Source organism: Lonchura striata, chromosome 25, assembly GCF_046129695.1.
Source record: "Lonchura striata isolate bLonStr1 chromosome 25, bLonStr1.mat, whole genome shotgun sequence".
Taxonomy (NCBI): Eukaryota; Metazoa; Chordata; class Aves; order Passeriformes; family Estrildidae; genus Lonchura; species Lonchura striata.
In genome coordinates, this window is record NC_134627.1 from 6,427,120 (window position 1) to 6,454,479 (window position 27,360).

Below are 27,360 nucleotides of genomic sequence, written 5' to 3' on the forward strand. Positions count from 1 at the left end.
TTCAATGCAAAAGGATTTTTATTGGATACAAAAACATTCCAGTTTAGTGAAAAAAATGACATCATTGCTGATGAAGCTTGTCTGGGCTTAAACCCGAGACTTGCTCCTGTCTGCTCCGGTCCTGCCGTGGCCATGGGGTCCCATCCTCTCACACCTGGGCTTTGTTGGTGGCTCCCTCCTCAGAAGCTGCTCCGGTCTGTGGGGCGGCGGGGCTGACCTGGATGGGCACGCTCCTCTCGGGAGCGGCCGGCAGCGCCAGCTTGGGGGCCTCGATGCGGAGCTGTCCTTCCTTGGACAGGGAGCAGGTCAGCGCCTCGGCATCCACCTCCTCGGGCACGTCCCACTCCCGCTTCAGCACCTCGTACTTGTAGGAGAAGGAGCCCTTCTCATCAACATTCTGAGTCTCCTTCTGCCCCACCAGCACCACCTTCCTGCCCACCACCTTCACCGACAGCTCCTCGGGAGCGAAGTTCTTCACGTCCTGGCAGACAGAGAAGCCGTCCCCAGAGCTGTGGGTCAGGGTCATGCTGGTGCTCGGGGTGTGCTCCGCGGCGATGGCTCCGTGGTTGCTCAGGAGCTGCTCGAAGCTGCTCATGAACTCCCGAGCTTTCTCCATCTCCTGCTGCAGCTCGGTGAAGATGGTCTCTGCGTGTGGCCAGAGGGTCCTCACTGTGCCCAGCCGGCTGGCCAGGGAGCTGGAGGCGAATGGTGCGAGGTGCATCCGGCAAAGCATCGCTGCTGCTGCTGCTGCTGCTGCTGCTGCTGCTGCTGCTGCTGCTGCTGCTGCTTCTGTCCCGTTTCCAATGGGCTGGAAGCGTTCTGCCTCGCTGCTGCCGTCCGAGGCTTTTATAGCCGTTCCCTGGAGGCGTGGCTTTGTCCCGCACATTACATCACCCTCGGGAGAAGAGCTCAGCTCTTTCCAGCCCGTTCCAGCTCATTCTTGTTACTCACCCGTGAGGAGTGGCACCGCTGACGTCGTGCCCGGCATACCTTCGCCCTGACTCTTACAGCTCTGCTCTCCTGGCTTATAATTAGCAGCATCACCTCAGCCTCCGAGCGGGATGCCTGAGCCACCCTTGCCAAAAATCTGTGCCCTTTGCTTTTCCCAGGCATGGAGTGAGTCTGGGCTCATCTCCTCTCTGCCTCCCCCCACCCTCTGCTGTGTTCCATTTCTCCCCGTCTGTGCCCAGGGGGGTCCCCTCAGGTGACACCAGAAGTCAGTCCGTGGCCAGTGGGGTGCACAGTGAGGTGCTGAGGGGTCAGGACAGGATGGGGGTGGCCGAGAGGGAGAGGGGTCCCAGAAAGTGAAAGAAGTGCCAGTCAGTAGATGACCCAGGGCATGTACTTCAGGGGTGGGACTAATTCCTGTACTGGCAGAAGTGATGAGCTCCTGGCACAATGGATCCTGCCTCCTCTGAACCCCCGGTGGGGGTCCAGGGAGGGGCTCTGTAGCCCCCCGGCCATGGCCCCACGGGCCCTGCTGCATCACGATGGCTCTGCAGAAACCTGAGCTCCCAGCAGTGACTGCGGCTCCCTATTTGTGGTATGTGACCTGTCCCCAGAAACAGGCGCTGCTATTTTGGCTGGTGGATAATCAGCCTCTCAAAAATAGGCGATGGCTCCAGGACGCTGCGTGGGGAGAGAGCGTTCTGGAAGGGACACACCCCTGGGCAGGGGAGAATAAAATCCGCTGCTCCCCTGCCCCAGCCCAGCACGGCTCCAGCCATTGCACCGAGCAGAGCTGCAGCACAGCCAGGAGCGCCCCTCGGAGCAGAGATGCTTTGCCGCCTGCACTTTATGCCGCCCATGTCCAGCTCGCTGTTCCCGTGGCTGGGACCCGTCCGCACCCTCTGGCCACATCCAGGCACCCTCTTCGCCGAGCTGGAGCGGGAGATGCGGCTGGAGATGGAGAGAGCTCGGGAGTTCATGAGCAGCGTGGAGCAGTACCTGAGCAGCGGGAGCAGCCCCGGCCGGCTCGGCATCGCCTCGGAGCGTGCGGCCAGCACCAGCGCAGCCCTGACCCAGGGCTCTGCGGACGGCTTCTCTGTCTGCCAGGACGTGAAGGACTTTGCCCCCGAGCAGCTGTCGGTGAAGGTGGTGGGCAGGAAGGTGGTGCTGGTGGGGCAGAAGGAGACGCAGAGCACAGACGAGAAGGGCTCCTTCTCCTACAAGTACGAGGTGCTGAAGCGGGAGTGGGACGTGCCCGAGGAGGTGGATGCCGAGGCGCTGACCTGCTCCCTGTCCAAGGAAGGACAGCTCCGCATCGAGGCCCCCAAGCTGGCGCTGCCGGCTGCTCCTGAGAGGAACGTGCCCATCCAGATGGGGCCGGCGGTGGCACAGGCAGCTGGCAGCACTGAGGAGGGAGCCGAGCGGGCCAAGGCGTGAAGAGGAGCAACAGGGACCAGGCTGAGCCTGGCTACGGGGGCAGCTGCTGGCCGCAGAGCGGGACTGTGTGATGGCCCGGGGGGGTGGTGTCTGCCCAAAACATGCGGCTTTTTTGATATGTAATAAATATTCCTAACTTTTATTTGTGTGTTTTTGGTGTTTCTGGTCTTGCCCAGCCCTGTGCTTTGCAACTCTCCTGCCTGTGCCCACGCAGCGCGATGGCAGGGTGGGAAACGGGGCTGTGCTGGCACCGGCAATGTCCCGGCATCTCTCCGCAGCTCTGCCCTGGCAGAGGAGGTCGGGCGAGGGGCTCCGGACCGTGTGCAGCGCTGAGAATCCCCGGCAGGTCCCGAGCATCCCCCGGGTAGCTTTCGGACAATTGCCGCCCATCTTTGGGATGCTGCTGGAACCCTCCCGCGCGGTGCCCGCGTCCCCCGTGCCGCACCACCCCGCCAGCGCTGGCACCTTCCGGGCGCCGCCCGCCGCTCCGCGCAGCAGCGGCGCTAATCCGCTTCCCCCGCGCCGCCGGCGGGCGCGGCCTCTCAGCACTGGCCGTGCGGGCGGAGCCGGCGCTCCGGTACCGGCCGGGAGGCGCGGCCACGCTCCGCGCCGGCCGCTTGGCTTGGCCGCACCCCGTGCCGCCCGCGAGAAGGCGGAGGGCGGGTCACACACCGCATTTGGAGAAGAGGGCGTGGCCGTGCTCCATATTTGCGGGAGTCAGCGGAGCGCGGAGCGGTACCGGTTACCGGAGGGGTGGGACGGCTCCTCCGGGCACCGGCGGCTCGGCGTCGCCCCGTGAGAGGCTGTCGCGGTGTGCCGTCATGACCGGACCTCGATGCTCTCCGGACGGTTCACGCCACGCGCGGTCCCGAGCGGGAGCTCTGCTCCCGTTGGCAGAGCGGGTGACGTGAGGCGGCCCCGGGAGCGCCGTGCCGGGAGCAGCGGCCGCGCCTCCCCCGCCGCCGCGGACTACAGTTCCCGGCGTTCCCCGCGCTCCCGGCGCGCAGGCGCGCTGCGCGCGGGGCGCACGCCGGGCCCGGCATGGCGGAGCCGGAGGCCGCGCAGCCCGGGCGGCCCCCGCCGGGCCCCGGGACGGCAGCGGCGGGGACGGCGGGGGCGAGCGGGGTGGCGGCTGGAGGAACGGGATCCAGCGACCCGGCGCGGCCCGGGCTGAGCCAGCAGCAGCGGGCGAGCCAGCGCAAGGCGCAGGTGCGGGGGTTCCCCCGCGGGAAGAAGCTGGAGAAGCTGGGGGTGTTCTCGGCGTGCAAGGTGGGGGACAGCGGCACCGGGAGGGCGGGAGGGCGGGAGGTGGGGTTCCAGGCTGTGCATGACGGCGGGATGCGAGGACGGGCACGGGTGGGGTTGCAGGAGGGATGCAGGGGATACAGGAGTGGGGGGTCAGTGCTGTGCATGGGTGCGGGATGAAGGACGAGGATGCTGACCTGAGTGCGGGATGCAAGCACGCTTATGGGTGTAGGAGAGGAATTTAGGGATGCAGGAGGGTGAGTGCAAGGAATATATGGACAAAGGATGCGGGATTGGGATGTACACGGGGTGCAGGACGGGGTGCTGGGCTGTGTGCAGGCAGGGGCTGCAGGAAGAGAGTGCTGAGTTACCCAAGGGAGGTGCAGGGATGTCACTGGGCAGGGGCTGCAGAGTCCTGGGGTGCACGGGGGAGTGTTGGGGTGGTGGGGGCTGAGAAAACAGGTAGGAGGGAGCCAGGGAAATCCTTTGGCCACAGAAGGTGGCAGCCTCGGCGTGTGGTGGCGCGTGGGCCACAGCAGTGACCGCTGCCGTCCCTCTTCCCAGGCCAACGACGCCTGCAAGTGCAATGGCTGGAAGAACCCCAACCCCCCCACAGCCCCTCGAATGGACCTGCAGCAGCCGGTGACCAACCTGAGTGAGCCGTGCCGGAGCTGTGGCCACGCGCTGGGTAACTCCCCTGGCACCTCCCGGGCACGCCGGGCACGGCGCTGATCCCTTGGTCTCACCGTGGCTTTCTCTCCGGCACAGCGGACCATGTGTCTCACCTGGAGAACGTCTCAGAGGAGGAGATCAACCGTCTGCTGGGCATGGTGGTGGATGTGGAGAACCTCTTCATGTCGGTGCACAAGGAGGAGGACACGGACACCAAGCAGGTGTATTTCTACCTGTTCAAGGTGCGTCTGGGGGTGTGCATGTCTCACTGCCCCGCTCGTGGGGGCACTTGTGCAGAGTTTCTGGTCATTGTTGGGGCTGCTGTCCCACTGCTTGTGCTCTGTTGGAGCTGGCACTGAAGCTGGGGCTGTGAACCATCCCACAGCCCAGAGACCTGGAACGCTGACCCTTTTCTGGAGTGACTGCTCTCCTGGCCTTGGATTCCCCAGGGGGGCAGTTCTGGGGGATGAATGGGTATGCTCCAAGGGCAGCACCGGTGCCTTCCTGGCTCTGGAAATTGGAGCAGCCCCATGGTGGCATTCATTCACCTCCAGCATTCCTGGAGCATCTGGTTCCTGGGACTCTTTTGACCGTGTCTGTTGGTGTCTTTGTAGCTGCTGCGGAAGTGCATCCTGCAGATGAGCCAGCCTGTGGTCGAGGGGTCCCTGGGGAGCCCTCCCTTTGAGAAACCAAACATTGAGCAGGTGAGGCTGCTGTCAGGCTGGTGCACTGACTTGTCCTGTGTTCTGCTGCTCTTGCACGGTCCCCTCACTCTGGCAAGGCCCCAGAGCAGCCCCTGGCACCTCCCCACTGTGCCATCCTCTCCCCAGGGAGTCCTGAATTTTGTGCAGTACAAGTTCAGCCACTTGCCGCCCAAGGAGCGCCAGACCATGTATGAGCTCTCCAAGATGTTCCTGCTGTGCCTCAACTACTGGAAGCTGGAGACACCGTCCCAGTTCCGTCAGCGCTCCCAGAATGACGATGTGGCCACCTACAAGGTCAACTACACCAGGTGAGGGCAGGGGGCCATGGAGCCAGCCACCCTGGGGTCTAACTCCCAGGGTGTCTCCCAGACTGTAAGTCCACTAGGACAGCAGGCACCCAGTGGTGACGTTCCCCCCCTCACACAGCCCCCTGAATATCAGACTAGCCCAGAGGTCCGAGGCTGTGTGGGGAGGAATATTAGGAGATGACAAAGATTTCCAAAAGAGGCTCTTACCCCAATATACGTTGGTTCAGCTCTCTTTATTCTGTGATGCTCATGGGGAGAGCGGGGCAAAAAAGAACGAACAGGAGATGTCAGGGGTTTATCCAGGCTTTGGACAGGGTGGGCTTCCCTGGCTCTCTGCCAACCCCGTTGGGGCAGGAAGGAGGGGTCTGGGGTTATCTTGATCAGAGTCACAGGGTCCCGGGGAAGGGGGCACAGAGTGCCCATGAGCTTACTGTAACACAGTAGGGCCAATGCTTCTAAATGCCACCCGTGCCCTTCGTCCAGCCTGCTCCCAGCAGCACTGTCCCAGCAGGGATATGGTCACTGTGGGCTCCCTGGTTCCAGCCCTGTCTCCAGAGCCCTTTCCTGTCCCACAGGTGGCTGTGCTACTGCCATGTGCCACAGAGCTGTGACAGCCTGCCCCGCTATGAGACCACCCACGTCTTCGGGCGCAGCCTCCTCAAGTCCATCTTCACGGTGACCCGCCGGCAGCTGCTGGAGAAGTTCCGGGTGGAGAAGGACAAGCTGGTGCCGGAGAAGCGGACACTGATCCTCACGCACTTCCCCAAGTAGGTGCTCAGTGTGGAGATGGCTGCTGGAGCACTGAGGGGACTTGCATGCTGATGTGCCACTTCCTTCCAGGTTCCTTTCCATGCTGGAGGAGGAGATCTACGGTGAGAACTCTCCAATCTGGGAGGCTGATTTCACAGTGCCAGCTGCGGAGGGTGCCCAGCTGGTGTCTCGCCCAGGTATTTCAGGAAGCAGCTCCCTCTGTTTGGAGGGTTGAGAGATAAAGGGTGAAGGTGTGGCAGAGCAGTGGCAGTCCTGGGCTGCCGTGGCGTGATGAGGCATTTTCCAGCGGTCATGGGCACCGTGGGTCTGTTGCAGCTGCAGTCAGCACCGTTGCTGTGCCCACCACTCCTCTCTTCAGCAAGAAGCTTAGCAGCAGCAGCTCAGCCACCAGCCTGGACACCAGCACCCCAGAGCCCCTGCCAGGTAAGGTCACGCCAGGAAGCTGGAACTGTCTGTGGTCCATCCCAGCCCTGGATCCCAGCTCTGCTCCCATCCCAGGAGAGAAGCGGAAGCTACCTGAGAGCCTGACGCTGGAGGATGCCAAGCGGATCCGTGTCATGGGAGACATCCCCATGGAGCTGGTGAACGAGGTCATGCTGACCATCACGGACCCCGCTGCCATGCTGGGCCCCGAGGTACGGGCTGCCAATGCTGGGGCGCCTCTGGTCCCCTCCGTGCCCCACAGAGCTGCTTCCCCAGAGTGTCAGGGTGGAGTGGGGCTCTCCCAGCAGAGGGTGTGCAGGGCCAGTGACCCCCCCCCGTGCCCCCAGACCAGCCTGCTGTCGGCCAATGCGGCGCGGGACGAGACGGCGAGGCTGGAGGAGCGCCGCGGCATCATCGAGTTCCACGTCATCGGCAACTCGCTCTCGCAGAAATCCAACAAGAAGATCCTGATGTGGCTGGTGGGGCTGCAGAACGTCTTCTCGCACCAGCTGCCCCGCATGCCCAAGGAGTACATCACTCGCCTCGTCTTTGACCCGTGCGTGGCTGGGGGATGCAGGGGGGCCGGTGTGGGGGGCTCCCCTCACCCTCGGCCCTGCTGCCCGCAGGAAGCACAAGACCCTGGCACTGATCAAGGATGGACGAGTGATCGGGGGCATCTGCTTCCGCATGTTCCCTACCCAAGGCTTCACGGAGATTGTCTTCTGCGCTGTCACCTCCAATGAGCAAGTGAAGGTGAGAGCAGAGAGGAGGGAGGTGGGCGCACACGTGTGCCCCCCAAAGCCTGGCGTGGGCAGGATGGTCTCTCTGTAGCTGGTGTAGGGCTGCCCCAGCCCCTTGGGCAGCCAAACCTGCTCAGTGCTGGCCAGCCCCAAGCGGTGGTAGTTGCTCCAGGTCATCTTCCAGCTGCCATTTCCATGGTGGGGAGGGGGTTGTTTATCCCAGCTGGGGCTGCCTGCGGGGGTTCCTGTCTCACGGTACTTCCCCAAGGGCTATGGGACGCACCTGATGAACCACCTGAAGGAGTACCACATCAAGCACAACATCCTCTACTTCCTCACCTATGCAGACGAGTACGCCATTGGCTACTTCAAAAAGCAGGTGGGCTCCTTTCCCTGGGAGCTGCTCCCAGCTCTGCTGCACACCTGCCTCCCCCACCAACCCCCTCCCACCTGCCTCTCTCTCCTAGGGCTTTTCCAAGGACATCAAGGTCCCCAAGAGCCGCTACCTGGGATACATCAAGGACTATGAGGGGGCGACGCTGATGGAGTGTGAGCTGAACCCCCGCATCCCCTATACTGAGCTTTCACACATCATCAAGAAGCAGAAGGAGGTATGGCCCAGGGGTGGGCATGAGGGTATGTGACCACCAGCCACCCCCTGAAGGCAGAGGAGAGGTGTGGGGCTGTGCTGGCCCTGAGAGCAGACTTGCAGGGTGGCATTTACACTGTCTGGGGTTGTCTCTGGCCCTGCACGGTGGGTTTGTGGGGTCCCACATCACAGTGTGGCTCCCTGGAGCACCCTGCAGCCTGCACTCATCTGCTCCCTTCCAACCCCCATTCCTCGCAGATCATCAAGAAGCTGATCGAGAGGAAACAAGCGCAGATCCGCAAAGTCTACCCAGGCCTGACCTGCTTCAAGGAGGGTGTGCGGCAGATCCCCATCGAGAGCGTCCCTGGCATCCGTGAGTCCTGGCAGGGGGACTGGCAGGAGGGCTCTGTCCTCCCTCTCCATGGCTGCAGTGCAGACATGGTGACACAGACACTTGTCTTCCAGGAGAAACAGGATGGAAACCACTGGGGAAGGAGAAGGGGTGAGTGCTGTGTCAGGGTGGGGGTAGACCTGCAGCAGAGGGCTGGGGGCTCAGCTTGGGCTGTCCCTCAGTCTTGGTGTTTTCCTGGTCCTGGAGTGGAGAGAGGCTGATGGGCACTGGCTTTGTCCTGCAGGAAGGAGCTGAAGGACCCGGACCAGCTGTATAACATGCTGAAGAACCTCCTGGCCCAGATCAAGGTGTGGGCAGGAAAGGACCCTCACTCTGGGGTCCCTGTCCACCTGACAGCCCTCAGAGCTCTCTCCCTTGGGATGGGCTGTACAGGGCTTTGCCCTTGGGGACCGCTGGGGTGATGCAGGTGTGGGAGGAGCAGGACCCCTGGGTGCTGGAGCAGACAAGGGTTGTCCAGCCTTTGTCCAATTGCTCCAACTGCCCCCCACTTCTCCCCAGACCCACCCCAGTGCGTGGCCCTTCATGGAGCCGGTGAAGAAGTCAGAGGCACCAGACTACTATGAAATCATCCGCTTCCCCATTGGTAGGTTGCTGTGTCCAGCACCCCAGGACAGGATTGCAGAAGAGGGGGCTGAGAACCCCACATTAATTGTGGGGTCTGTGCTGGGGACTCGTGTTTGGGGTGGTAGGAGCCTCGGGATAGTCCAGAGAGGGATGAGTTGAGATCCGTGGCTGATGTCCAGCTCAGTGGCTGGGGGGTGCAGAGGCCTGGGGAGGGGTGCTGTCCTGTCCCACCTGCAGACCTGAAGACCATGACGGAGCGGCTGAAGAATCGCTACTACGTCACCAAGAAGCTTTTCATCGCCGACCTGCAGCGCATCATCACCAACTGCCGCGAGTACAACCCGCCCGACAGCGACTACTGCAAGTGTGCCAACACCCTGGAGAAGTTCTTCTACTTCAAGCTCAAGGAGGGCGGGCTCATCGACAAGTAGCCGGGGCTGGCCTGGACCTGCTGTGGCCACCGGCCCTCCCGTGGGAGGGACAGGGCTCCTGTGGGATCCAGCCCCACTCTCTCTGTTGCTAGGAGCTGCTGGAGGGATTGGTGCTGCTGAGCAGCCTGGGGAGCTGGGCTTTCCTTCCTGAGGAGCCCCAGGGGTTGAGGGGCTGGTGCTTTTATCCCTGAGAGCTCAGGGCAGCTCTGGCTGCCTCTTCTAGTGAATGGGGGTGAGGCTGGAGCTGCCTCATCAGGATCTGCCCCAGGGCAGGGACAGCACTGAGCTCCTGCCTCTGCCTGGGGAGGGGGAGCCCCCTGAGCCCTGTGCATCCCCCTTACCTGGGATCGTGCCTTCTGCCCTGACTTCCTGTGACAGGGCAGGGGCACACAAGTGCTTTGGTTTCTGCTCCGTCCACATGCAGGCAGCCCCCGCCCCTCACACTGAATGTACAGCGGGGTCAGCCCTGTGCTGCCCGCAGGGTGCTGCTCCTGGGCCAGGGTCCTGCCGGGTGGGGGGCTCTGCCCTGCACACCCAGCTCCTGCTGCCTGTCAGCTCTTCCCTCCTCCTGGGGCAGGTCTGCCTTCCCTGCCTGTACATCCTCCCTGCCTGTCCCTGTTGCCAGCTGGGGAGTGGGGGGCTGCCAGCCCCTGTCCTGCCCCTCTGAGTGCCAGGGACGGTGGCTGCCCGGTGCTGTGCTGGTCTCTGCTCCCTGCTCTGCTCTGGCTGGCAGCCACCTCTGCTTGTCCTCCCCTTGCTCTCCCCTCCTTGTGCCCCCTACCCCTTTTCCTGCCCCACACTCCCCCATTCCACTTGACTGGTGTTTTCGTTGGTTTGTTTGTTTTTTTAATAAATGTCCTTGTGCAGACCCATATCCATCCTTGGGGCTCACCCCAGCTCGGTAGGCAGCGGGGGGAACCACCTGGGATGTTCAGGAAGGTGCTGGGGAGGGGAACAGGAACAGCTCGGGATGGGGAGAGAGTGAAGATGCCCGTGGACGGGCTGGGGTGCACTGGGCAGAACTGGGGTGCAGGGCTCGGCTGGGGTGCCGGGTGTTGACAGGCCGGGGCGCAGGGGCGGTCTGGGTACGGGGAGGTTCCGTGGGAGCTCCACTCGGTTTTGGTTTCGGTTTCAGTTCGCAGCCGGGGCGCCAAGGGGATCCCCGGGCCGGGCGGGAGGCTCGGCCCGGCTCGGCTCGGCTCGGCTCAGTTTGGCCCCAGCGCGGCCCCCCCTTGCCGAGCCTTCCTCCTGCCCCGCCCGCCGCTCTCGGTGCCGCCTCCGGTTTCGTTTCCCGGCTGCGGCGGCTCCGGGGCGCGGAGCGGCGGCGAATGGAGCTCCGCGGGTACCAGCGGGAGGCGGCGGCCCCGGCCCTGCGCGGCCGCAACAGCATCGTTTGGCTGCCCACGGGCGCCGGGAAGACACGCGTGGCCGTCCACGTCTGCCGGCGGCACCTGGAGAGCCGGCGGGGCGCCAAGGTGGCCGTGCTCGTCAACAAGGTGCTGCCCTGCCCCGGGACCGGGGAGCCGCCGGCCGTGTCCTGGCCGGTGCTGAGTGTGGTCCTGTGGGCGCAGGTGCACCTGGTGGACCAGCACACCGAGAAGGAGTTCCACGCACTGCAGGACGCCTTCAAGGTGACGTCCATCAGTGGGGACACCAGCCACAAAACCTGCTTCGCTGACCTGGTGGAGAAAAGCGACGTTGTCATCTGCACAGCCCAGATTCTGCAGAACGCCCTGGTCAGCACGGAGGAGGACGTGCACGTCGAGCTGACAGGTGGGCATCAGGCTACTGATACTGCTGGTCCCACAGCTGTGGCTGAGCCCCCAGCTGAGCAACCATCTCACCCTGCTCCCCTCCCTGGCCCGGAGCAGATTTCTCGCTGCTGGTGATAGACGAGTGCCACCACACGCACAAGGACGCCGTCTACAACAAGATCATGCTGAGATACCTCCAGCGCAAGCTCAGTGGGGAGCAGGACCTGCCACAGGTCCTGGGGCTGACGGCATCCCCTGGCACTGGGGGGGCAACATCCTTTGAGGGGGCCGTAGAGCACATCCTGCAGGTGCGTCCTGTGCCCCCTGTCCTGTTTCAGCACGGCTCCCCCGGGGTTCAGCAGGATGTCCCTTGGGATGGGGAGTGATGCCCAGGTGTGTGGGTGGTGAGAAGCCCGGAGGAGTCATCTCCAAACTCACCAGGTGAGCACCAAGTGCTGTATTGTCCTGGGCAGCTGGGCTCAGGGTGGCAGCAGGTCTTTCCCTCTCAGATCTGTGCCAACCTGGACACTGAGAAGATCACATCGGTGCAGGACGAGATGCAGCACCTGCAGAGCCACGTCCCCCAACCCAAGAAGCAGTATGACCTGTGCCAGGAGAGAGTTCAGGTGAGGGACAGCTGCTCAGAGCCCTGGGGCTGCTCACTGGGTGGAAGATGAGACCCCCAAGCCCTGCTGGGTGAGGGGCCTTCATCTGCTTCGCTCAGGCCAGCGTGAAAAATCAGTTGACCCAGAGCCTTGCTGCTGGGGGATCCTGTAACTGCCTGGGTCCCACCATGCAAGCAGCCATAATTCCTGGCTCCTGAGCCCCTCTCTGCTCCCAGGACCCCTTTGGTGAGCAGCTGAAGAAGATGATGCTGCGGATCCAGCAGTTCATGGAGCAGCCGGATTTCTCGCGGGACTTCGGCACGCAGATGTACGAGCAGCGCGTCGTGGAGCTGGAGAAAAGAGGTGAGGGTGTGGCAGTGCGGGTGTGGCAGGGCTGAGCTGCGGGGACGGGCTGTGACTGCCGCGTCCCCTGCCCTGCCAGCTGCAGAGATGTTTTGTCGCAAGACGCGGGTGTGCGCCCTGCACCTGCGCAAGTACAACGACGCTTTGCTGATCAATGACACCGTGAGGATGGTCGACGCCTTCCAGTGCCTCCAGCAGTTCTACAGCGCTGAGAGGGATAAGAACAACCCCACTGAACAGTTCCTCACCGCCACTTTTGAGGGTAACAGACGGGCCTGAAGGGAGGGTGATGCTGGCTGCATTTGGGGTGCAGGGAGTGTCCCTGACACCCCGCTCACCCGTGCAGAGAACAGGGAGAAGCTGCAGGCACTTGCTGGGGATCACCGCTATGAGAACCCCAGGCTGGCCAAGCTGGAGGGGATCCTGCGTGAGCACTTTCAGCCCCTGGGCACTTCTCGTGGCATCGTCTTCACCAAGACAAGGCAGAGTGCCTACAGCCTGCTCAGCTGGCTGCAGACCACGGCCACGCTCCGTGGGCAGCACATCAGGGCCGCCGTCCTCACCGGCGCTGGCTACAGCAACCAGACCAGGCACATGACACAGGTGAGTGGAGGGTGGGCAGGAGCTGGACTGACCCCACTTTGCACGTTTTGGGGGTGCTGTCCACGTCTCAGAGCCCTACAAAGCTGCTGAAGCATCACCCCCCTGTCTACCCAGAATGAGCAGCAGGATGTGATCAAGCAGTTCCGTCAGGGAGCCCTCAACCTGCTCTTCTCCACCAGTGTGGCCGAGGAGGGCCTGGACATCCCCGAGTGCAACGTCGTGGTCCGCTATGGGCTGATGACCAATGAGATTGCCATGATGCAGGTGCTGCCCAGGCTCCCTCTGGCCCTGCCAGGATCCCCCAGAGCTGCAGGGGTGGGACGTGGGGGCTCTTGCATTCCCCACAGGCAGCTCCCTGGGGATGAGCTCAGCCCTGGCAGAACGTCTCCTTGGGAAGGTGCAGGGGAGGGTGGAGGTGGCTCTGTCCTCACAGGGTAGCACAGCAAGCTTGGCTGTGTCCCTTTTCTATTGACTGCAACATTTGGACCTTGCCCTGCAGGCCCGGGGCCGTGCCCGTGCTGAGAATAGTGTCTACTCTGTCCTTGCCAAAGCCAACACCAGAGAGGTGACCCGAGAGCTGCTCAACGAGGACCTGGTGGAGCTCATGAAGAGGGCGATTCAGGCAGTGCAAGCCATGCCTGAGCAGGAATACTGCCAAAAGGTGGGCACTGGATGCTGCCATGGGCACTGGCAGGGCCAGGCAGCTCTTGATGCCTGCTCTGTCTCAGAAAGCACCAGACCCTGGGATGGGGCTGTGTGAGGGACCTGGGCCAGCGTGTGCCCGTCCTGCCCTGTGCTTGTGCTCCTGGGATGATGCATCCCTCGGTAGCATGGAGCTTGCCGTGTCTGCCACTGTCCTGGGCCGACCCTTTATGGGGAAAGCTGCACTCCAGGATGGCTTGGATGAATGGAGATGAGAGCTCTGAAGGCTGCTCTTAGATTATCAGGTTTATTAGGGATGGAGAAAGGTCTTGCTTGGAATGGCCAGACGCAGCACGTGGCAAGGCCTGAGGGGATGGAGGAGGGGAGAGACAAGGGGTAGAGAGGATGCTCTAGGAGGGGGTGGAAGTTCTAAGAGAGGGGAAGTTCCAAGAGAGTGGGGGTTCCAAGAGAGCGTCTGGCTCCTCAGAGACCCCTGGTCAAGGTGGGCTGGAACAAGACTTAGGCCAATGGGGTCACAGACACCTGATGTTTCAGGGGAGGGTTACAGGTGTGGGATGAACCATACATTTTGGGGGTTGAGATAGAACAGTCCATTTGACTTTTGGACCTATCTGTACGTAAGGGCATTGTCCAGCCAGTAGAGGTGATTGTTTTCATCCTGGCTGTATTATTGTAAATCTTTTGCCAGGCAATCATGTTCATTCATCCTCCCCAACACCCTTGTCCCCCTCTGTCCCCCACAGATCTGGGAGCTGCAGCGGGTGGCAGTGGCCAGCTGGCTGCTGAAGGAGGCCAGGCTCAGCGAGCAGCGGCAGCTGCACGACCCGGCCGCCGTTCGCCTGTACTGCGTCAACTGCAGCGCGGCCGTGTGCCGCGGCAGCGACATCCGCACCGTGGAGGCCATGCACCACGTCAACGTCAACCCCGCGTTTCGGTAGGGGGCTCCTGGGCAGGGCTGGGCAGGCAGATGGGTCAGGGTAGCACCAGCCTGGCAGATGGGTCAGGGTAGCACCAGCCTGGCAGATGAGTAAAGGTAGCACCAGCCTGGCAGATGGGTAAGGGTAGCACCAGCCTGGCAGATAGGTAGAGGTAGCACCAGCCTGGCAGATGGGTAAGGGTAGCACCAGCCTGGCAGATGAGTAAAGGTAGCACCAGCCTGGCAGATAGGTAGAGGTAGCACCAGCCTGGCAGATGGGTAAGGGTAGCACCAGCCTGGCAGATGAGTAAAGGTAGCACCAGCCTGGCAGATGGGTAAGGGTAGCACCAGCCTGCTGCCAGCTCTTTCTCAGGGACTTTGGTGCAGGGAGATTGCAGGAGCTTTGACTATGGGAGCTGTGCTGCCCCATTTGTGTCCCCAGGACTATCATCCTTACTGTCGGGTGGCCCTTTCTTTCCAGGTCATATTACAGAGTTTCCTCTGGGAAAATGCATTTCCAGAGGACTTTCAAGGACTGGGAGCCCGGCTGTCGTATTTCCTGCAAAGACTGCAGCCAGGTGAGCACCACAATTCCCCCATGTCTGCAGCCCAGTCAGAGCTGGAGGGACAGGCAGGGCTGTGCCTTGTGCCCCAGCTCCCAGCTGCACATGCCTGTGTCACGTGTGTGCTGTGGGACACGGACACAGGCTGTCTCCAAAGGAGGGACATGCCTTGGGAGTAAGAACTGACCCGGCCCTGTGGCCCTGCAGCCTGGGGACTCTGGGTGTGCCTCGGGTAACCGTCCCCTCCCTGCCCACACAGGACTGGGGGATGGAGATGCTGTACCGGCAGGTGAAGCTGCCTGTCCTCTCCATCAAAAACTTTGTGGTAGAGACACCAGCAGAGAAGAGGAGGTACAAGAAGTGGGGCGCTGTGACATTCCCCATCAAGGCATTTGACTATGTGGAGTACTGCTCTGGCACCTACAGCCTGTCCTTGTAGCACAAGCTCTGCTCAGAAGAGGACTGTTTCAGGGTGCTACATGAAACGGGGAGGCTTCCTCGACCCTTGGACAGAGAGCCACCCCTCACTCCTCTCTTTTTTGCTGGCCTGAGCCCAAGCAACGTGTCCCAAGCTGGAGCCATGGCTGCTGAAGGAGCTTTGCTGCACCCACATAGGATGAGATGCTGGGTTTGAAAACCACCCAACCCTTCCTTGCTCCCCATGCTGCTGCCTTCTCCACAACCCTGCCAGGAGAACCATCCCTTTCTGTGTGTCCAGGACATAGCCCAGCGCTTCTCCACTAATTTATGAACTCGATGTTCTCCATTAAAAGCACACATGCTAGACTGAAGGGGCAGGGTGGCTGCAGAGCTGGTTGGGTACGGGAGGCTTTGAGGGGGGACACTGCTCCAGAGGCAGAGCCATTGTACCCTGTGCCAGCAGAACTGGGGGGTCTCCAGGGGACACTGGAGTCTGTGAGGCTGCCCCGGCCCTGCCCCACCCGCAGACAGTGACCTGAGCCACTCGTCTCACCCACCCACCCATGACCCAACCTTCCCGAGGCCCAGAACGAGCCTAAACCCCTCTGGGGCAGCCCCAGGTGTCCCTGCGGGACTCTGGGCGTCCCCTCGCTCTCACCTGGGAGTGCCCTGGGAACCTTTTGGGTCCGAGCTGCGGGGGAGCCACGGGGCTTGCGGCAGGAGCCGGGACCAGGACCGGGCTGGCTTTGGGGCGGGGGATTCGGTACCGGGGGGATTCGGTACCGGGATGCAGGGCCGGCTCTGGGGCGGGGGATTCGGTACCGGGGTGCGGGGCCGGCTCTAGGGCAGGGGATTCGGTACCGGGGTGTGGGGCTGGCTCTGGGGCAGGGGATTCGGTACCGGGATGCAGGGCCGGCTCTGGGGCAGGGGATTCGGTACCGGGGGGATTCGGTACCGGGGTGCAGGGCCGGCTCTAGGGCAGGGGATTCGGTACCGGGGGGATTCGGTACCGGGGTGCAGGGCCGGCTCTAGGGCAGGGGATTTGGTACCGAGGTGTGGGGCTGGCTCTGGGGCAGGGGATTCGGTACCGGGGGGATTCGGTACCGGGGTGTGGGGCCGGCTCTGGGGCGGGAGATTCGGTACCGGGGGGATTCGGTACCGGGGTGTGGGGCCGGCTCTGGGGCAGGAGATTCGGTACCGGGGGGATTCGGTACCGGGGGATTCGGTACCGGGGGATTCGGTACCGGGGGGATTCGGTACCGGGGGATTCGGTACCGGGGGGATTCGGTACCGGGGGGATTCGGTACCGGGGGATTCGGTACCGGGGGGATTCGGTACCGGGGGGATTCGGTACCGGGGGGCTTCGGCGGCCCGGAACGCGCGTCCGCCCGTGCTGCCCCCCGCTGGCCGCTAGAGGGAGCCCCGGGCCGGGCGGGGGGATGCCCGGGGAACGGTCCGGGGGAACCGGGGATGTTCAAGGAACCGGGGGATGTTCAGGGAACCGGGAAACGGTCCGGAGGACCGGGGATGTTCGGGGAAGCGGGGAACGATGCTGGGGGGACTGGGGGATGTTTGGGGAACCGGGGATGACTGGGGGATGTTCGGGGAACCGGGGATGCCCGGGGAACCGAGGGGTGTTCGGGGAACCGGGAAACGATCCGGGGGGACCGGGAGATTCCCGGGGAACTGTAGGATGCCCAGGGAACCGGGAGATGATCCAGAACTACTGCAGGATTCCCGGGGGATGTTCAGGGAATTGGGGGATGCTCTGGTGAGTTCATGGGGCTGCAGCACTCGCACCTGCTGCTCCACGCGTGTCCCTTCCCCGCGGGATCCTGCCACACGTGGTGGTGCTGGCTGGGGACTCCCCACGCCAGTAATCAGCGCGGATTCTCGGCAGGTCATGGGTGGAGCTGCAGAAGGGCAAGGACGTGTGCGGGGCACCAGGGGAGCCGTAGTTCAGGCACACATAGCCCGCTTTCAGGTGGGCATGGCCCCGGGGAAACCAAACTCCTGTTCATCAGAAACTGGGTAATGAGGCCATCTGAGTTATTTGTAGCTCCTTGTGGGCTGGGATGGCCTCTCCTCCCTCTCCCTAGGCAGGATCCCTCCCGCAGGGACCCCAGAGCGTTTTGCTCAGCTCAAATTGCCCTGATTTGTGCTTGGAGAATTCAGGTTGTGAGTTAGCCCAGTGGGTGCCCACAGCACTGGGTGGTGCAATCTCTCACCAGTCCTGGTAGATCTGTCTGTCCTTTTGGGACAGCCCCAAACCAGAATTTCTGTAACAAAACTTGCCCCTTTTTGAGGGGGTGCAGCTGATTTTATGGGATGTGGGGCCAGGACAGCACTGTGAGTCTCTGGGTTTTGCACGTGGGTCTGTATCCAGCCTCTGCTTATTCTTCCCTCTGCGTCCCTGCTTTAACATCAGCTGCATCTGATTTCTCCTTCCCAGGGGCTCGGTCACCTTGGGCCTGGCAGCAGGGAGCAGCTGAGCTGCAGTGCTGCGACCTTGCTCGGTGTCCTTCAGGGCTGGCATCCTCCTGAGCCCGCATCCTTCTGAGCCAGCGTCCTTCAGGACTGGCATCCTTCAGAGCTGGCCTCCTGTGGCCAAATCCCCGGGCTGGAAGAAGTCTGTGGCTCGAAGCACCTTTGCTTATCTCAGCTCCCCAAAGCACTTTTGTTCCAGCCATCACGACTCGCTGCCTGTAAGCAGAGATGGGCGCTGTTATCCCCGCAGCAAACAGCTGCTGCAGCAAGTTCTGCTGGCAAAAACACCCTGAAGGGTGTTTGCCCCTTGCCCACAGGATGGGCACAGCCCCAGGAGCCCCTTGTGGCCTCCTGCCCCCCCTGGCAGCCGGGTGTGCTCACAGAGTCAGGGCAATGCAGCAATTTATTTCTCACAGCTTGTTCCATTTGTCATCAGTGCGGCAGAAATCACCGATTCCCTTCTCAGGGCACCAGCTGGAAAACCTCCGGCTCCTCCACCTGGCAGCGCCTCAGGTCAGCCCTTCCCCAGGGTGGAGTTCAGTGCTCAGCCTGTTCGACTTATCGGGAAGGAGCCGGAGATGTGACTTGATTACAGCATGCAAGCGTTTTCCTGGGGAGAAAACTGCTGGGTATTAAAGGGCTCTTTAACTCGGCAGAGAGAGGAATAATGAGAACTGGGGCTGCAAGATAAAGTCAGGCAAATTGAACTTTGAAATCCAGGGCAGGTCTGCAGCAAGGAGGGCACAGAGCAGCCGAAGCAGCGCCCCAGGCACCTTTATCAAAGAGATGCGCGGGGCTGGGGTCCTGCCCTGCGGGTGCTTCCATCCTGCTTCGTGTTTCTGCCTCGGGCAGCAGCAGAGGAGTCCGGTGGCCTCCCGGGTGAGGGGGATGGGGGCTGAATTTTGCTTCCCAGGCACATCTGAAAGTCGGGCTATTGCACAGGACCTCTTGCAGAGCCCGGGAGCACATCAGACCCCGAGGTGACCTTTCCCGGGACAGCTGGAGTTTCCCTCTCTGTACCAGGGGAAATTCCAGTCTTCAGAAAAGTGCTTGCAGTGGAGGAATTCGATCCCAAAAACCAGAAGCGCTCTCCCGATTTTGTCCCATCCCCTCTCTGCTGCCTGGAGCTCACGGGAGCCCGCAAAGCGTGCGGGGGCGTCCCGCTCCTGCCGCAGCCGCGCGTCCGACAATTCCCGCCGGGAGTTAATCCTGCCTGTTCGCATGTCAGGATGCTGGTGGATTAAACAAGGGGATTAGCATCAAACAATTTCCCTCGCGCCCCGACCGCGAGGCAGGAAATACAATCAGCGCGGGTTTGTTCTGCTTGGGTTCAAACAGCTCCCTGGCATGTAGAGTGCGATGCCAGCCGAGCCAGTGGCACAGCGAGGCTCCTGCCCAGGGCATTGCGGGAGCACCGGGATGAGGATGGCACGACCAGGGGCTGCTCACCCCAGGGGAGTCACGGAGGTGCCCCTGCTGCACCTGGTGGCACTCGGGTACCCGCTGAACCCTGTGCCCGGTGTGGATCCCACCAGCCCAGCCCTGAGGTGCCAGCGCAGAGGAGCAATCCCAGCTTGGGGAAGGAGCTGCAGCCCTTCACTGGGTGTCCCCAGGAGGGTACAAACGCCAGGACTAAGGAGACTCCAGCCCCCCACAGTCACCGAGCCCCCTGGCACCATCCTGCTGGCTGCTCCTGCCAGCCCGGGCTCAGCTGTGGATGGCAGGGGATGGAACAGCCTCGCAGATGCAAAGGCAAATCTGTTTCCCCAGCAGCTCCAGGGTTCCCGAGCCAGGGAATGGTGATGCTGCTCTGATCTGATGGCAGCAGTGCTGCAGGCTGCCAGCTTTCATCCCAAATTTCGTACCCACCTGAGATCCCAGGGTCCCACACTGGGACACAACCCTGAGCTCTCAGCCACTCAGAAAAAGTAAAACAAAGTCCCTAATGCCAGAGTTTTGATGGAACAAGCTCGTGCAGCACTGGCTGGAGCACAACAGTCCCATGCCTGGCAGAGATTTGACTTCTCTTTGGACCAAAGCACTGTGGGAGCAGCTGGACTCACATCCTTATGTCCTCGCTGGCCCAGATCTTTTAGTGCCTGGAGGTTTCCTGGCTGCTTTCCTCTGAGGAACATTCCCAGGTCAGCCAAGTCCCTGATCAGCTGAGAACAAGACCATCACACATGCCCACCTTGTTTTTCTAGGAAAGAGCTAAAAATACCATCCTAGGGCAGGGTGGGAAGGCCTGGGCAGATCCTCAGCTCCTGGAGTCAAGTGATTTACAGCCTGTGCGTGACCCCGGGGACTGCAGGGGCAGGGACAGTCCCTGGCCAGGGCACATCTCTGTGGGGCAGAAGGGCAGGGCCACTGCAGGTCCCCCCTTCCTCAGCACTGCTTGGGGTGGCCACTCTCCTTCTTGGCATTTTTAGGTGGCTCTGTTTGGGCTGGGCATTGGCAGGATGTGGCAGGGTGGCCACTCTCCTTCTTGGCATTTTTAGGTGGCTCTATTTGGGCTGGGCATTGGCAGGATGTGGCAGGGATGGAACACAGCATGATGGGGTAAGACCCAGGCACAGCTGGCAGGTGCTGGCATAGTCTGGGGCCTGCGGGGACCCCTGGCAAAAGCTGCAATATCCGAAAATTCCCAAACAAAATTTCATGCACTAAATCTTAGGGCTGCAATTCTGCTGAGACTTGGCTTTATAATTGGATCTGTCAGAAACCCGTCACACTTAATGTGCAGCTGCCAGCGTGCGTGCAACTCCTCAGCGACCGCGCTGGCTCTGCTGGGCAACGGGAAATCTGCTCCTGGGATTTTCCAGCTTGAGGAAAGGTCTCGTTTGTACCTAAACCTCTAACCCTGGGGGGAGGGCAGTGCAGGGCAGCCCTAGTTTTAACTGGAGGTGCCTCAGTTTCCCTCTGTGCCAGGGAAGGTGGTGGGATGGGGACGATGCTGGCGAGGCGTGGGAGCCCAGCGTGCGTGTGTGTTCTTCACCTGGGTAATCAAACCAGTTACGCAGCATTTGATTAAAGGCCACAAAACATATTATCTTTGATTCTTCCACTTCATTTTTGTTGCCTTCATTTGTCCCTTGGAGATGAGAGTTGCTCTGGTACTTATTAGTCACAAAGCCCCAACCTCGCGCTGCGTTCCTGCTATCTGAGAAATGAATTATTAATGGTGCATTAAACAGAGACTGGAAAGGGGCCCTGGGACACTGATAATCAGGAGCTAATTGAGGGAGAAATGAGATACTGCTCCCATTGCAGAACAGGGACTGTGCAGCGCTGCGACACCAAAGGTGACCCTGCTGAAATTCCTGGGCCAGCTGCGCCCGGCTCTGCCTGCTCAGCCCTGGCTGGTGGGTCACGGGTGCACCTGCCTGGGATGTTCTCCCTGTTTGGGATGTTCTCCCTGTTTGGGATGTTCTCCCCATTTGGGATGTTCTCCTTGGCTAGAATGTTCTCCCTGTTTGGGATGTTCTCCCTGCCTGGGATGTTCTCCCTTTTTTTGGATGTTCTCCCTGTTTGGGATGTTCTCCCTGTTTGGGATGTTCTCCTTGGATGGGATGTTCTCCCTGTTTGGGGTGTTCTCCCTGCCTGGAATGTTCTCCCTGCCTGGGATGTTCCCCTTATTTGGGATGTTCTCCCTGGCTGGGATGTTCTCTCTGTTTGGGATGTTCTCCTTGCCTGGGATGTTCTCCCTGGCTGGGATGTTCTCCCTGGCTGGGATGTTCTCCCTGCCTGGGATGTTCTCCTTGCCTGGGATGTTCTCCCTTTTTTTGGATGTTCTCCCTGTTTGGGATGTTCTCCTTGCCTGGGATGTTCCCCTTATTTGGGATGTTCTCCCTGGCTGGGATGTTCTCTCTGTTTGGGATGTTCTCCCTGCCTGGGATGTTCTCCTTGCCTGGGATGTTCTCCCTTTTTTTGGATGTTCTCCCTGTTTGGGATGTTCTCCTTGCCTGGGATGTTCTCCCTGTTTGGGATGTTCTCCTTGGCTGGGATGTTCTCCCTGTTTGGGATGTTCTCCTTGGCTGGGATGTTCTCCTTGCCTGGGATGTTCTCCTTGCCTGGGATGTTCTCCCTGGCTGGGATGTTCTGCCCTGGCCAGGGTGTTCTCTCTGACAGGGATGTTCTTCCTGACAGGGGTGCTCGGTCTCAGGCATCAGAAGGAAATCAGACAAATGCATTCCTGGCCCTGGAAAGCTGCTGCATCCCAGATTTTGATGGCGTGAAGCAGATCCCAGGGCTGGCCAGGAGTGTGAGGCAGCTCTCTGTGTCACCAGGGATGATATCCCACCTCAGTGGTGGCTCACCAGGATGCTGCATGCTGCCTGGACCTCATCTGGACTCCTTCACAAGTGACTGGGGCTGAACAATTTCAATCAAATCCATTTTGTTTGCTCTCCCTTACTGTTTTTCCACACAGCTTTCAGCCGGGCCTGTCGGATTTCTCCTCATCCACCCTGGCTGCATTAAAGGCTCAGCCCAGCCCTGGCCCCACGTGCCTCAGGGTCCTGTGGGACATTGCCACAGGGCCTTGAGGATGGAGAAGGATAGGAGCATGGAGGATTGTCATTGTCACTGGCCTCCCTGGCTGCTGCTGTGACAATGTCAGTCTGACACGTGCCCAGGGTGTCCCATCACCTCCCCCCTCCAAACCCCAGTGGAGGGTCGGGTTTAGGATTGTCCTGTTCCCCTCCTGGTGGGCTCAGCTTCCTCCCAATACCCAGGCAAGGCTCCCTGCTCCAGCTCTGCTCCCACGTCACGCTGAAGCAGCCGCAGTTCACCCAGACTCCTTGCATAAATATTTATGCACTGATGCAACGCTTTTCTAAATATAAAGCTTTATCTGAAATTTCATTTAAACATTAAGTGTAGATAATTTATTTATAATTAATGTAGACATCAAGCCCCATCTCTGGAATGCCTGTGAGCTTTCATTTATAATTGGGAGGTAAGTCAGGAGCTAGAGGCTTGGCTCTTATCAGTTTCATTTTAATTTTCCTCCTACAGCAAATGAAGCTGGTGCAATTCATCTCTCATTAGGAGGAAGCACAAAACTCCCCTAAAATAACAGTTTTATGGGGAACAGGTAATAAACCCATCTTTGTTCCTCTTCTTGCCTTTGATAATGTTACTGGGGCTCACAGATCCCTCCGAAGTGTTGCTCTTCCTTAAAAATAAGTCCATTAAAAATTAAAACCACTTTCCTATATAATAAAATTTACTCCCTGCAATTATGCAGAGGAAGCAGTTATCGGCCTTCTGTAGATTTTAATTAAAAGTTACAATAGGAAGGAAATAACAACGGCCATAAAATAACAGCAGCCTCTCCCCTACCGATGATTTATTGGTGCCTCTGTGGCTCAGGTGCCTCTCCAAGCGATGCCCGATGCTGGTGAGAGGTGCTGGGGCCAGCAGGCTCCAGAGCAGTGCAGGGAGTCCCTCTTTTCCTCCTGCAGCTGTGGGGGAGTTCCTGCACCCATGGGTGCCCAAATGGGTGCTGAGCTCAGCTCTGACCCATTTGTGCTCTTGTTTCTGCACCCCAGTTAGAGAATGGGGGTGTCCTGCCCACGGTGCCCGGTGCCAGGGGTGGGGTTAGGGTGAGGTTTAGGTTTAGGGTGAGGGTTAACACTGCCCTGCTGATGTGGCTGTGCAGATCCTGGGGTGCAAAAGTCCAGCTCTGTGGGGCTGGGGGGGCACAGCTTCTGCCCATTCAATCCCTCAGGGCACGGGGGTCCCAGCTGAGTTCATCCAGCATCTCCGAGTCCTTCCCTGAGATGTGTGTTGTGGCAGAGTGGGGCTGTGGGAGCTGCATCTGCCTGGCCCAGATATTTTGCAGAGCTCACAGAGAGACCATCAAAGGCGGCTCACACTAAAAATAGCAGGTGCCCAGGCTGGCACAGGGGCTGCTGGTGGGAACGTGGCTCCTCCGTCACCTGCAAACATCTGCTGATGTGGGAAGAGCTGCAGCAGTGCAAAACCTTATTCCATGTCTACAACAGCTCCTCCAGAACGCAAACCTTTGCTTTTGAGGACACCTCTGAATTCAAACATGGGTGTTTGTGGGGTCAGTGCCCCTCGCCCACGCTGGCTGTGGGGTTGAACTTCCCATCTGGCCATAGCTGGGTCACTGCTAATTGAGCTGATGAGAAACAGGTGAGAGCCAAACGCTGGGGCTGGTGCAGCTGCAGTCCCCTCACGTCAGCTTTTTGCTCTCCTGGCTCTGGAGCTGCTGTGGTGTCACATCCCACACCCCACAGCCAGGTCAGCAGCGTGTCTTGGCAATCAAGGTGAATTGAGGCACCTGGAGCCCAGCTGGGCCCCTGCAGCCAGGCTGGGCTGGGGAGCAGTGCTGCCCTGAGCAGGCTGCAGGCAGGGGCACTGCAGCCTGCTCAGCTCCCCGTGGGCTGGTGCTGCCCCGTGCTGTCGTTCCTTTAACCAGTTACGGCCGTCAAGTGTTCCACTTCTGGTCTCCTCATTGCCTTCCCTGGATCCTGGCTGTGAAGGTGCTAAACCCCCCCTGATCTGGCTCTGAAGCGTTTATGAAATCTTTATGGCCTTTTGAAAAGATTTTAATTCCCTGACAGCGCCGCTTTCACTGGGAAAAAAAAAATAAATTATGACTCAATGAGCAATTACAGCTCAACAGCTGCTGAACGGCCACGGCAGCTGCCGGAGCAGCTTGGCACGGCTCAGCGCGGTGGCCGAGGAGCCAGAGCCTTCCTGGGAAGTGGTGCTGGGCCTGACCACCCCACATTCACCTTCCTTGGCTGGCTCAGCCCCTGAGCACAGCCCCTCCTCTGCCCTCTGTCTCCCACGGCCTCTGTACCCAGCAGCTGAGCTCTGCCTGGCGCTGGCCGAGGAAGGAGAGAGCTCCAACTGCACCTGGAGAGATGGGCACTGCAGCCAGCTGGTGCTGTGGGACCCCTGTGGGTGTTGCAGGAAGGAATCCTCCTTCCCTGGGGTCCTGTGGTGATGTTTCCCCCCTCTCAGCCCCCTAAATTATCAGGCTAGCCCACAGGTCCGAGGCTGTGAGGGGAGGAATATCAGGAGATGGCAAAGATTTCCAAAAGAGGCTCTTACTCCTGAAATACTTGGTTCAGCTCTCTTTATTCTGTGATGTCCATAGGGACAGCAGGGCAAAAGAGAACGAACAGGAAATGTCAGGGGTCTGTATAGAATTTGGACAGGGTGGGCTTCCCTGGCTCTCCGCCAACCCTGTCAGGGCAGGAAGGAGGGGTCCAGGGTTATCCTGATCAGAGTCACAGGGTCCTGGGAAAGGGGGCACAGAGTGCCCATGAGCTCACTGTAACACTGTGGTTCCACATTTGGGATTGGCAATGTCTCGAAGCATCACGTCTGGGACAGCTTGTCACACCTACCCATCGCCTGTCCCACTGGAGAGGTGCCACCACAGTGTCCCTGGGCAGTGCCAGCACCTCCCTGTGTGGGGGCATGTCAGAGCTGCCAAAGGATGCAGAGCATTGGTCTAATTGTAAAACTCCCTGTTTGCTGGAAGCAGAGCTGCTGAGCTCCAGAGGCATGAAGAAAGAGGAAGTGTTGCTCTGACAGTGCCCATTCCTTCCTGGCAGTGCCCATTCCCTCCCAGTTCCCTCCCTCCTGGCAGCACCCCATCCTGTTTCCTCAGAGGCTCATTTCTGCTGCTTCAAGTGCACAAAATTGCTGCACAGAATTGAGAACTGGGTCGGGAGAAATTTTGTGAGCAACTACAGTGTGATGGAGGGGCTGGATGTGCTGTGCCTTCTGCTGCTCTGTCCCACGGCACTTCAGGGGGCTGCAGCTGGAGATGACCTTCTCTTTGTTTCGAGTTTTGTCTTCGGCTTTGGAGATATCTGCAGCAAACCAAAATGTTTGAGGGTGACCGTGGTCTTGGCACAAACAGTGTCTTAGGGATGAAGGGCTGCCCTTGGAAGAGGGAAGCCAGAGTTCGCATGGAGGGGAAGGAATGCATCCACACTCCCCAGTGCTGGAATGCTGGGAGCTGTGGGTCAGCCCTCACCTCATCCCTGCACTTCTTGATCCCCACACCTGGCAGGGGAGTACAGTCCCTTTCCTGCATTTTGCTGGAGGCAGGAGGAGGCTGAAAGGCTTAAAGTAAATGAAAAATGTGTGGAGAAGCCCCAGCCCTGCCTCTGCTCCTTGGAGAAGAAGGCTACACCATCATCATCAAGCTCCTGACAGCCAAGGTACAGTAAAGTTTGAGATCCATTAGAGTGCCTGTAATTATTTATAGGGAGGGAAAAAAAAAACCCATCCTACATTGTGAAAATCAGATGGCACAGCAAACAAATGCACTGAGCTTTGGCAAAAGGGCTCTGAAAAGCCAAAGTGATTTATGGTGAGCCAGGACAAGGCTCAGTGGTGCCACACTGCTGCTCCTGGGGACCTGAATCTGACAGCAGCGGGGCAAGGGACTTCTGGTGTGGACAGGTAGGATCTGCTGCTCCTGGGCCACCTGCTTGTGTTGCAGGATCTCCAGACCCAGAAGTAGCTCAAACTGGGACTCCCCGCTCCTGGCTTCTCCCTCCCTGGCAGCTGGTGGCCCTGGAGCCTCCTGCAGGTGTGGGCACCTGTGGGCTCGGAGGGGTTTGGAGCAGCACGTGCTCTGCCCCACTTCTGCAGCCTCCAGCCTCTGCCAGCGGCAGCTCGGGGCCGATCACACCTCTGCCTCTTGGCACCAATTCCGTGTTTTAGTGGAGGCAAAGCAGTGAGCAGGCAATTGCTCTGGCAGACAGGAGTCCCTGGGTACCTGCTCCAGAGGAGAGCTCTCGGCCAGAGCACTTCCCTCCCAGCTGGGCTCCAAAGTTCAATTAGCAGTTTTGGGAAGTGCTTTGAGATCCTCTGCAAAGTGTCCTGGCGGAGGGCAAAATGTGATTATATAACGTGTCTAGACAGCGTATTCCTTGGGGCGGGCAGCAGGATGCTTTTATATCTCCTCTCCTGTGTCAGCACTGTGTGGCCCTGCTGAAAGGTTCTGGGAGCTGCTAAAATATTAACAATGATGACAGCGACAGGCCAGCTCAGACTTTTGCACTTAAAATTGTTGATCTTAGCACAAGGCTAAGCATGGCAGCAGAGGCGCCTTTGCCCGGCGGCACCGTGCGCTCCCGCTGCGCTGACTGAGGAGCAAACAGCATCTCCGGGCAGGCCCCCTCCCTCCATCCCGCCCTCGGTTCCTCTTCAGCCTCTCGGAGGTTCTGCCCGAGGTTCTGTCCCTCCCTGCTGGGCCAGGGTCGGAGAAGGGGTTCTGCCATCCGCAAAGAGCTGCAGCCCCCGGCGATGCCACCTCCGTGGGGAGCCGGGCTGTCTGCTGCCGCTCAGGGTGCGGGACTGGAGACCCTCGTCCTGAGACCTGACCCGCCATTCTCCGGGGCGCTGGTCGCACACGGCATCTCAGTACCCTGAAATTCAGGTGCCCTCCCCACAGCCCCGCGGTGTCACCTCCCTTTGCGCTCCTAGCCGCGCACCTTACCGACCCCCAAAGCCCCTGGGAAGAGCCTGGGGAGTTGCCCTGTGTTCCCCCAGTCCCAGCCCGGGGCAGCCGTGAGCGAGAGCGGGGAGGATGCCCCCGAGCCCCTGCGCCGCTGCGGGATGCAGCTGCGGGATGCAGCACCGGGATGCGCCGCCGCCGTTCCCCCTCCCACTCCGTGCGGGAGCGCGGCGCCGAGGGGGGGTTGGACCGCGGCGGCGCGCGAGCTGCCTTCATCCCCCCCCT

The 27,360-nt window shown here is 60.4% G+C and overlaps 4 protein-coding genes across 5 annotated transcripts; 3 read left to right on the plus strand and 1 right to left on the minus strand.

The window, feature by feature from the left end:
• On the minus strand, positions 1–804 carry HSPB9 (heat shock protein family B (small) member 9). Its single transcript, XM_021532974.2, has one exon. It carries the CDS (start codon positions 731–733, stop codon positions 149–151), a length of 585 nt encoding a protein of 194 aa, XP_021388649.1. The 5' UTR covers positions 734–804; the 3' UTR covers positions 1–148.
• Positions 805–1,720: 916 nt separating this feature from the next.
• Positions 1,721–2,527, plus strand: LOC110471920 (heat shock protein 30C-like). Its single transcript, XM_021532976.1, has one exon. It carries the CDS (start codon positions 1,777–1,779, stop codon positions 2,383–2,385), a length of 609 nt encoding a protein of 202 aa, XP_021388651.1. The 5' UTR covers positions 1,721–1,776; the 3' UTR covers positions 2,386–2,527.
• Positions 2,528–3,426: 899 nt separating this feature from the next.
• On the plus strand, positions 3,427–10,110 carry KAT2A (lysine acetyltransferase 2A). Its single transcript, XM_021532876.3, has 18 exons — positions 3,427–3,654; positions 4,195–4,318; positions 4,399–4,544; positions 4,917–5,006; positions 5,133–5,314; positions 5,890–6,081; positions 6,155–6,261; positions 6,401–6,508; positions 6,584–6,720; positions 6,856–7,064; positions 7,135–7,261; positions 7,517–7,627; positions 7,716–7,859; positions 8,096–8,210; positions 8,303–8,339; positions 8,473–8,536; positions 8,748–8,832; positions 9,051–10,110. The coding sequence occupies exons 1-18, from the start codon at positions 3,427–3,429 to the stop codon at positions 9,242–9,244; spliced, it is 2,400 nt and encodes a 799-aa protein (XP_021388551.1). The 3' UTR covers positions 9,245–10,110.
• A 301-nt stretch (positions 10,111–10,411) lies between these two features.
• Positions 10,412–15,502, plus strand: DHX58 (DExH-box helicase 58). Of its 2 annotated transcripts, XM_021532879.2 has the most exons (12): positions 10,412–10,740; positions 10,816–11,017; positions 11,116–11,306; positions 11,508–11,624; positions 11,840–11,966; positions 12,046–12,228; positions 12,313–12,569; positions 12,684–12,833; positions 13,069–13,230; positions 13,976–14,166; positions 14,630–14,726; positions 14,971–15,502. In XM_021532879.2, the coding sequence occupies exons 1-12, from the start codon at positions 10,573–10,575 to the stop codon at positions 15,148–15,150; spliced, it is 2,025 nt and encodes a 674-aa protein (XP_021388554.1). In that variant the 5' UTR covers positions 10,412–10,572; the 3' UTR covers positions 15,151–15,502. The 2 variants fall into 2 exon arrangements, with proteins under 2 accessions (XP_021388554.1, XP_021388552.1); XM_021532877.2 differs by having other exon boundaries at positions 10,412–11,017.
• Positions 15,503–27,360: the final 11,858 nt, after the last annotated feature.

Bases quoted from the DNA above. Each gene is read 5' to 3' on its own strand.
- HSPB9 (XM_021532974.2), bottom strand. From the start codon at position 733: ATGCTTTGCCGGATGCACCTCGCACCATTCGCCTCCAGCTCCCTGGCC.
- LOC110471920 (XM_021532976.1), top strand. From the start codon at position 1,777: ATGCTTTGCCGCCTGCACTTTATGCCGCCCATGTCCAGCTCGCTGTTC.
- KAT2A (XM_021532876.3), top strand. From the start codon at position 3,427: ATGGCGGAGCCGGAGGCCGCGCAGCCCGGGCGGCCCCCGCCGGGCCCC. The intron at 5,315-5,889 runs GTGAGGGCAGGG...CCTGTCCCACAG, and splicing joins TACAAGGTCAACTACACCAG to GTGGCTGTGCTACTGCCATG. The intron at 7,628-7,715 runs GTGGGCTCCTTT...TCTCTCTCCTAG, and splicing joins TTGGCTACTTCAAAAAGCAG to GGCTTTTCCAAGGACATCAA.
- DHX58 (XM_021532877.2), top strand. From the start codon at position 10,573: ATGGAGCTCCGCGGGTACCAGCGGGAGGCGGCGGCCCCGGCCCTGCGC. The intron at 12,834-13,068 runs GTGCTGCCCAGG...CTTGCCCTGCAG, and splicing joins ATGAGATTGCCATGATGCAG to GCCCGGGGCCGTGCCCGTGC. The intron at 14,727-14,970 runs GTGAGCACCACA...CTGCCCACACAG, and splicing joins CCTGCAAAGACTGCAGCCAG to GACTGGGGGATGGAGATGCT.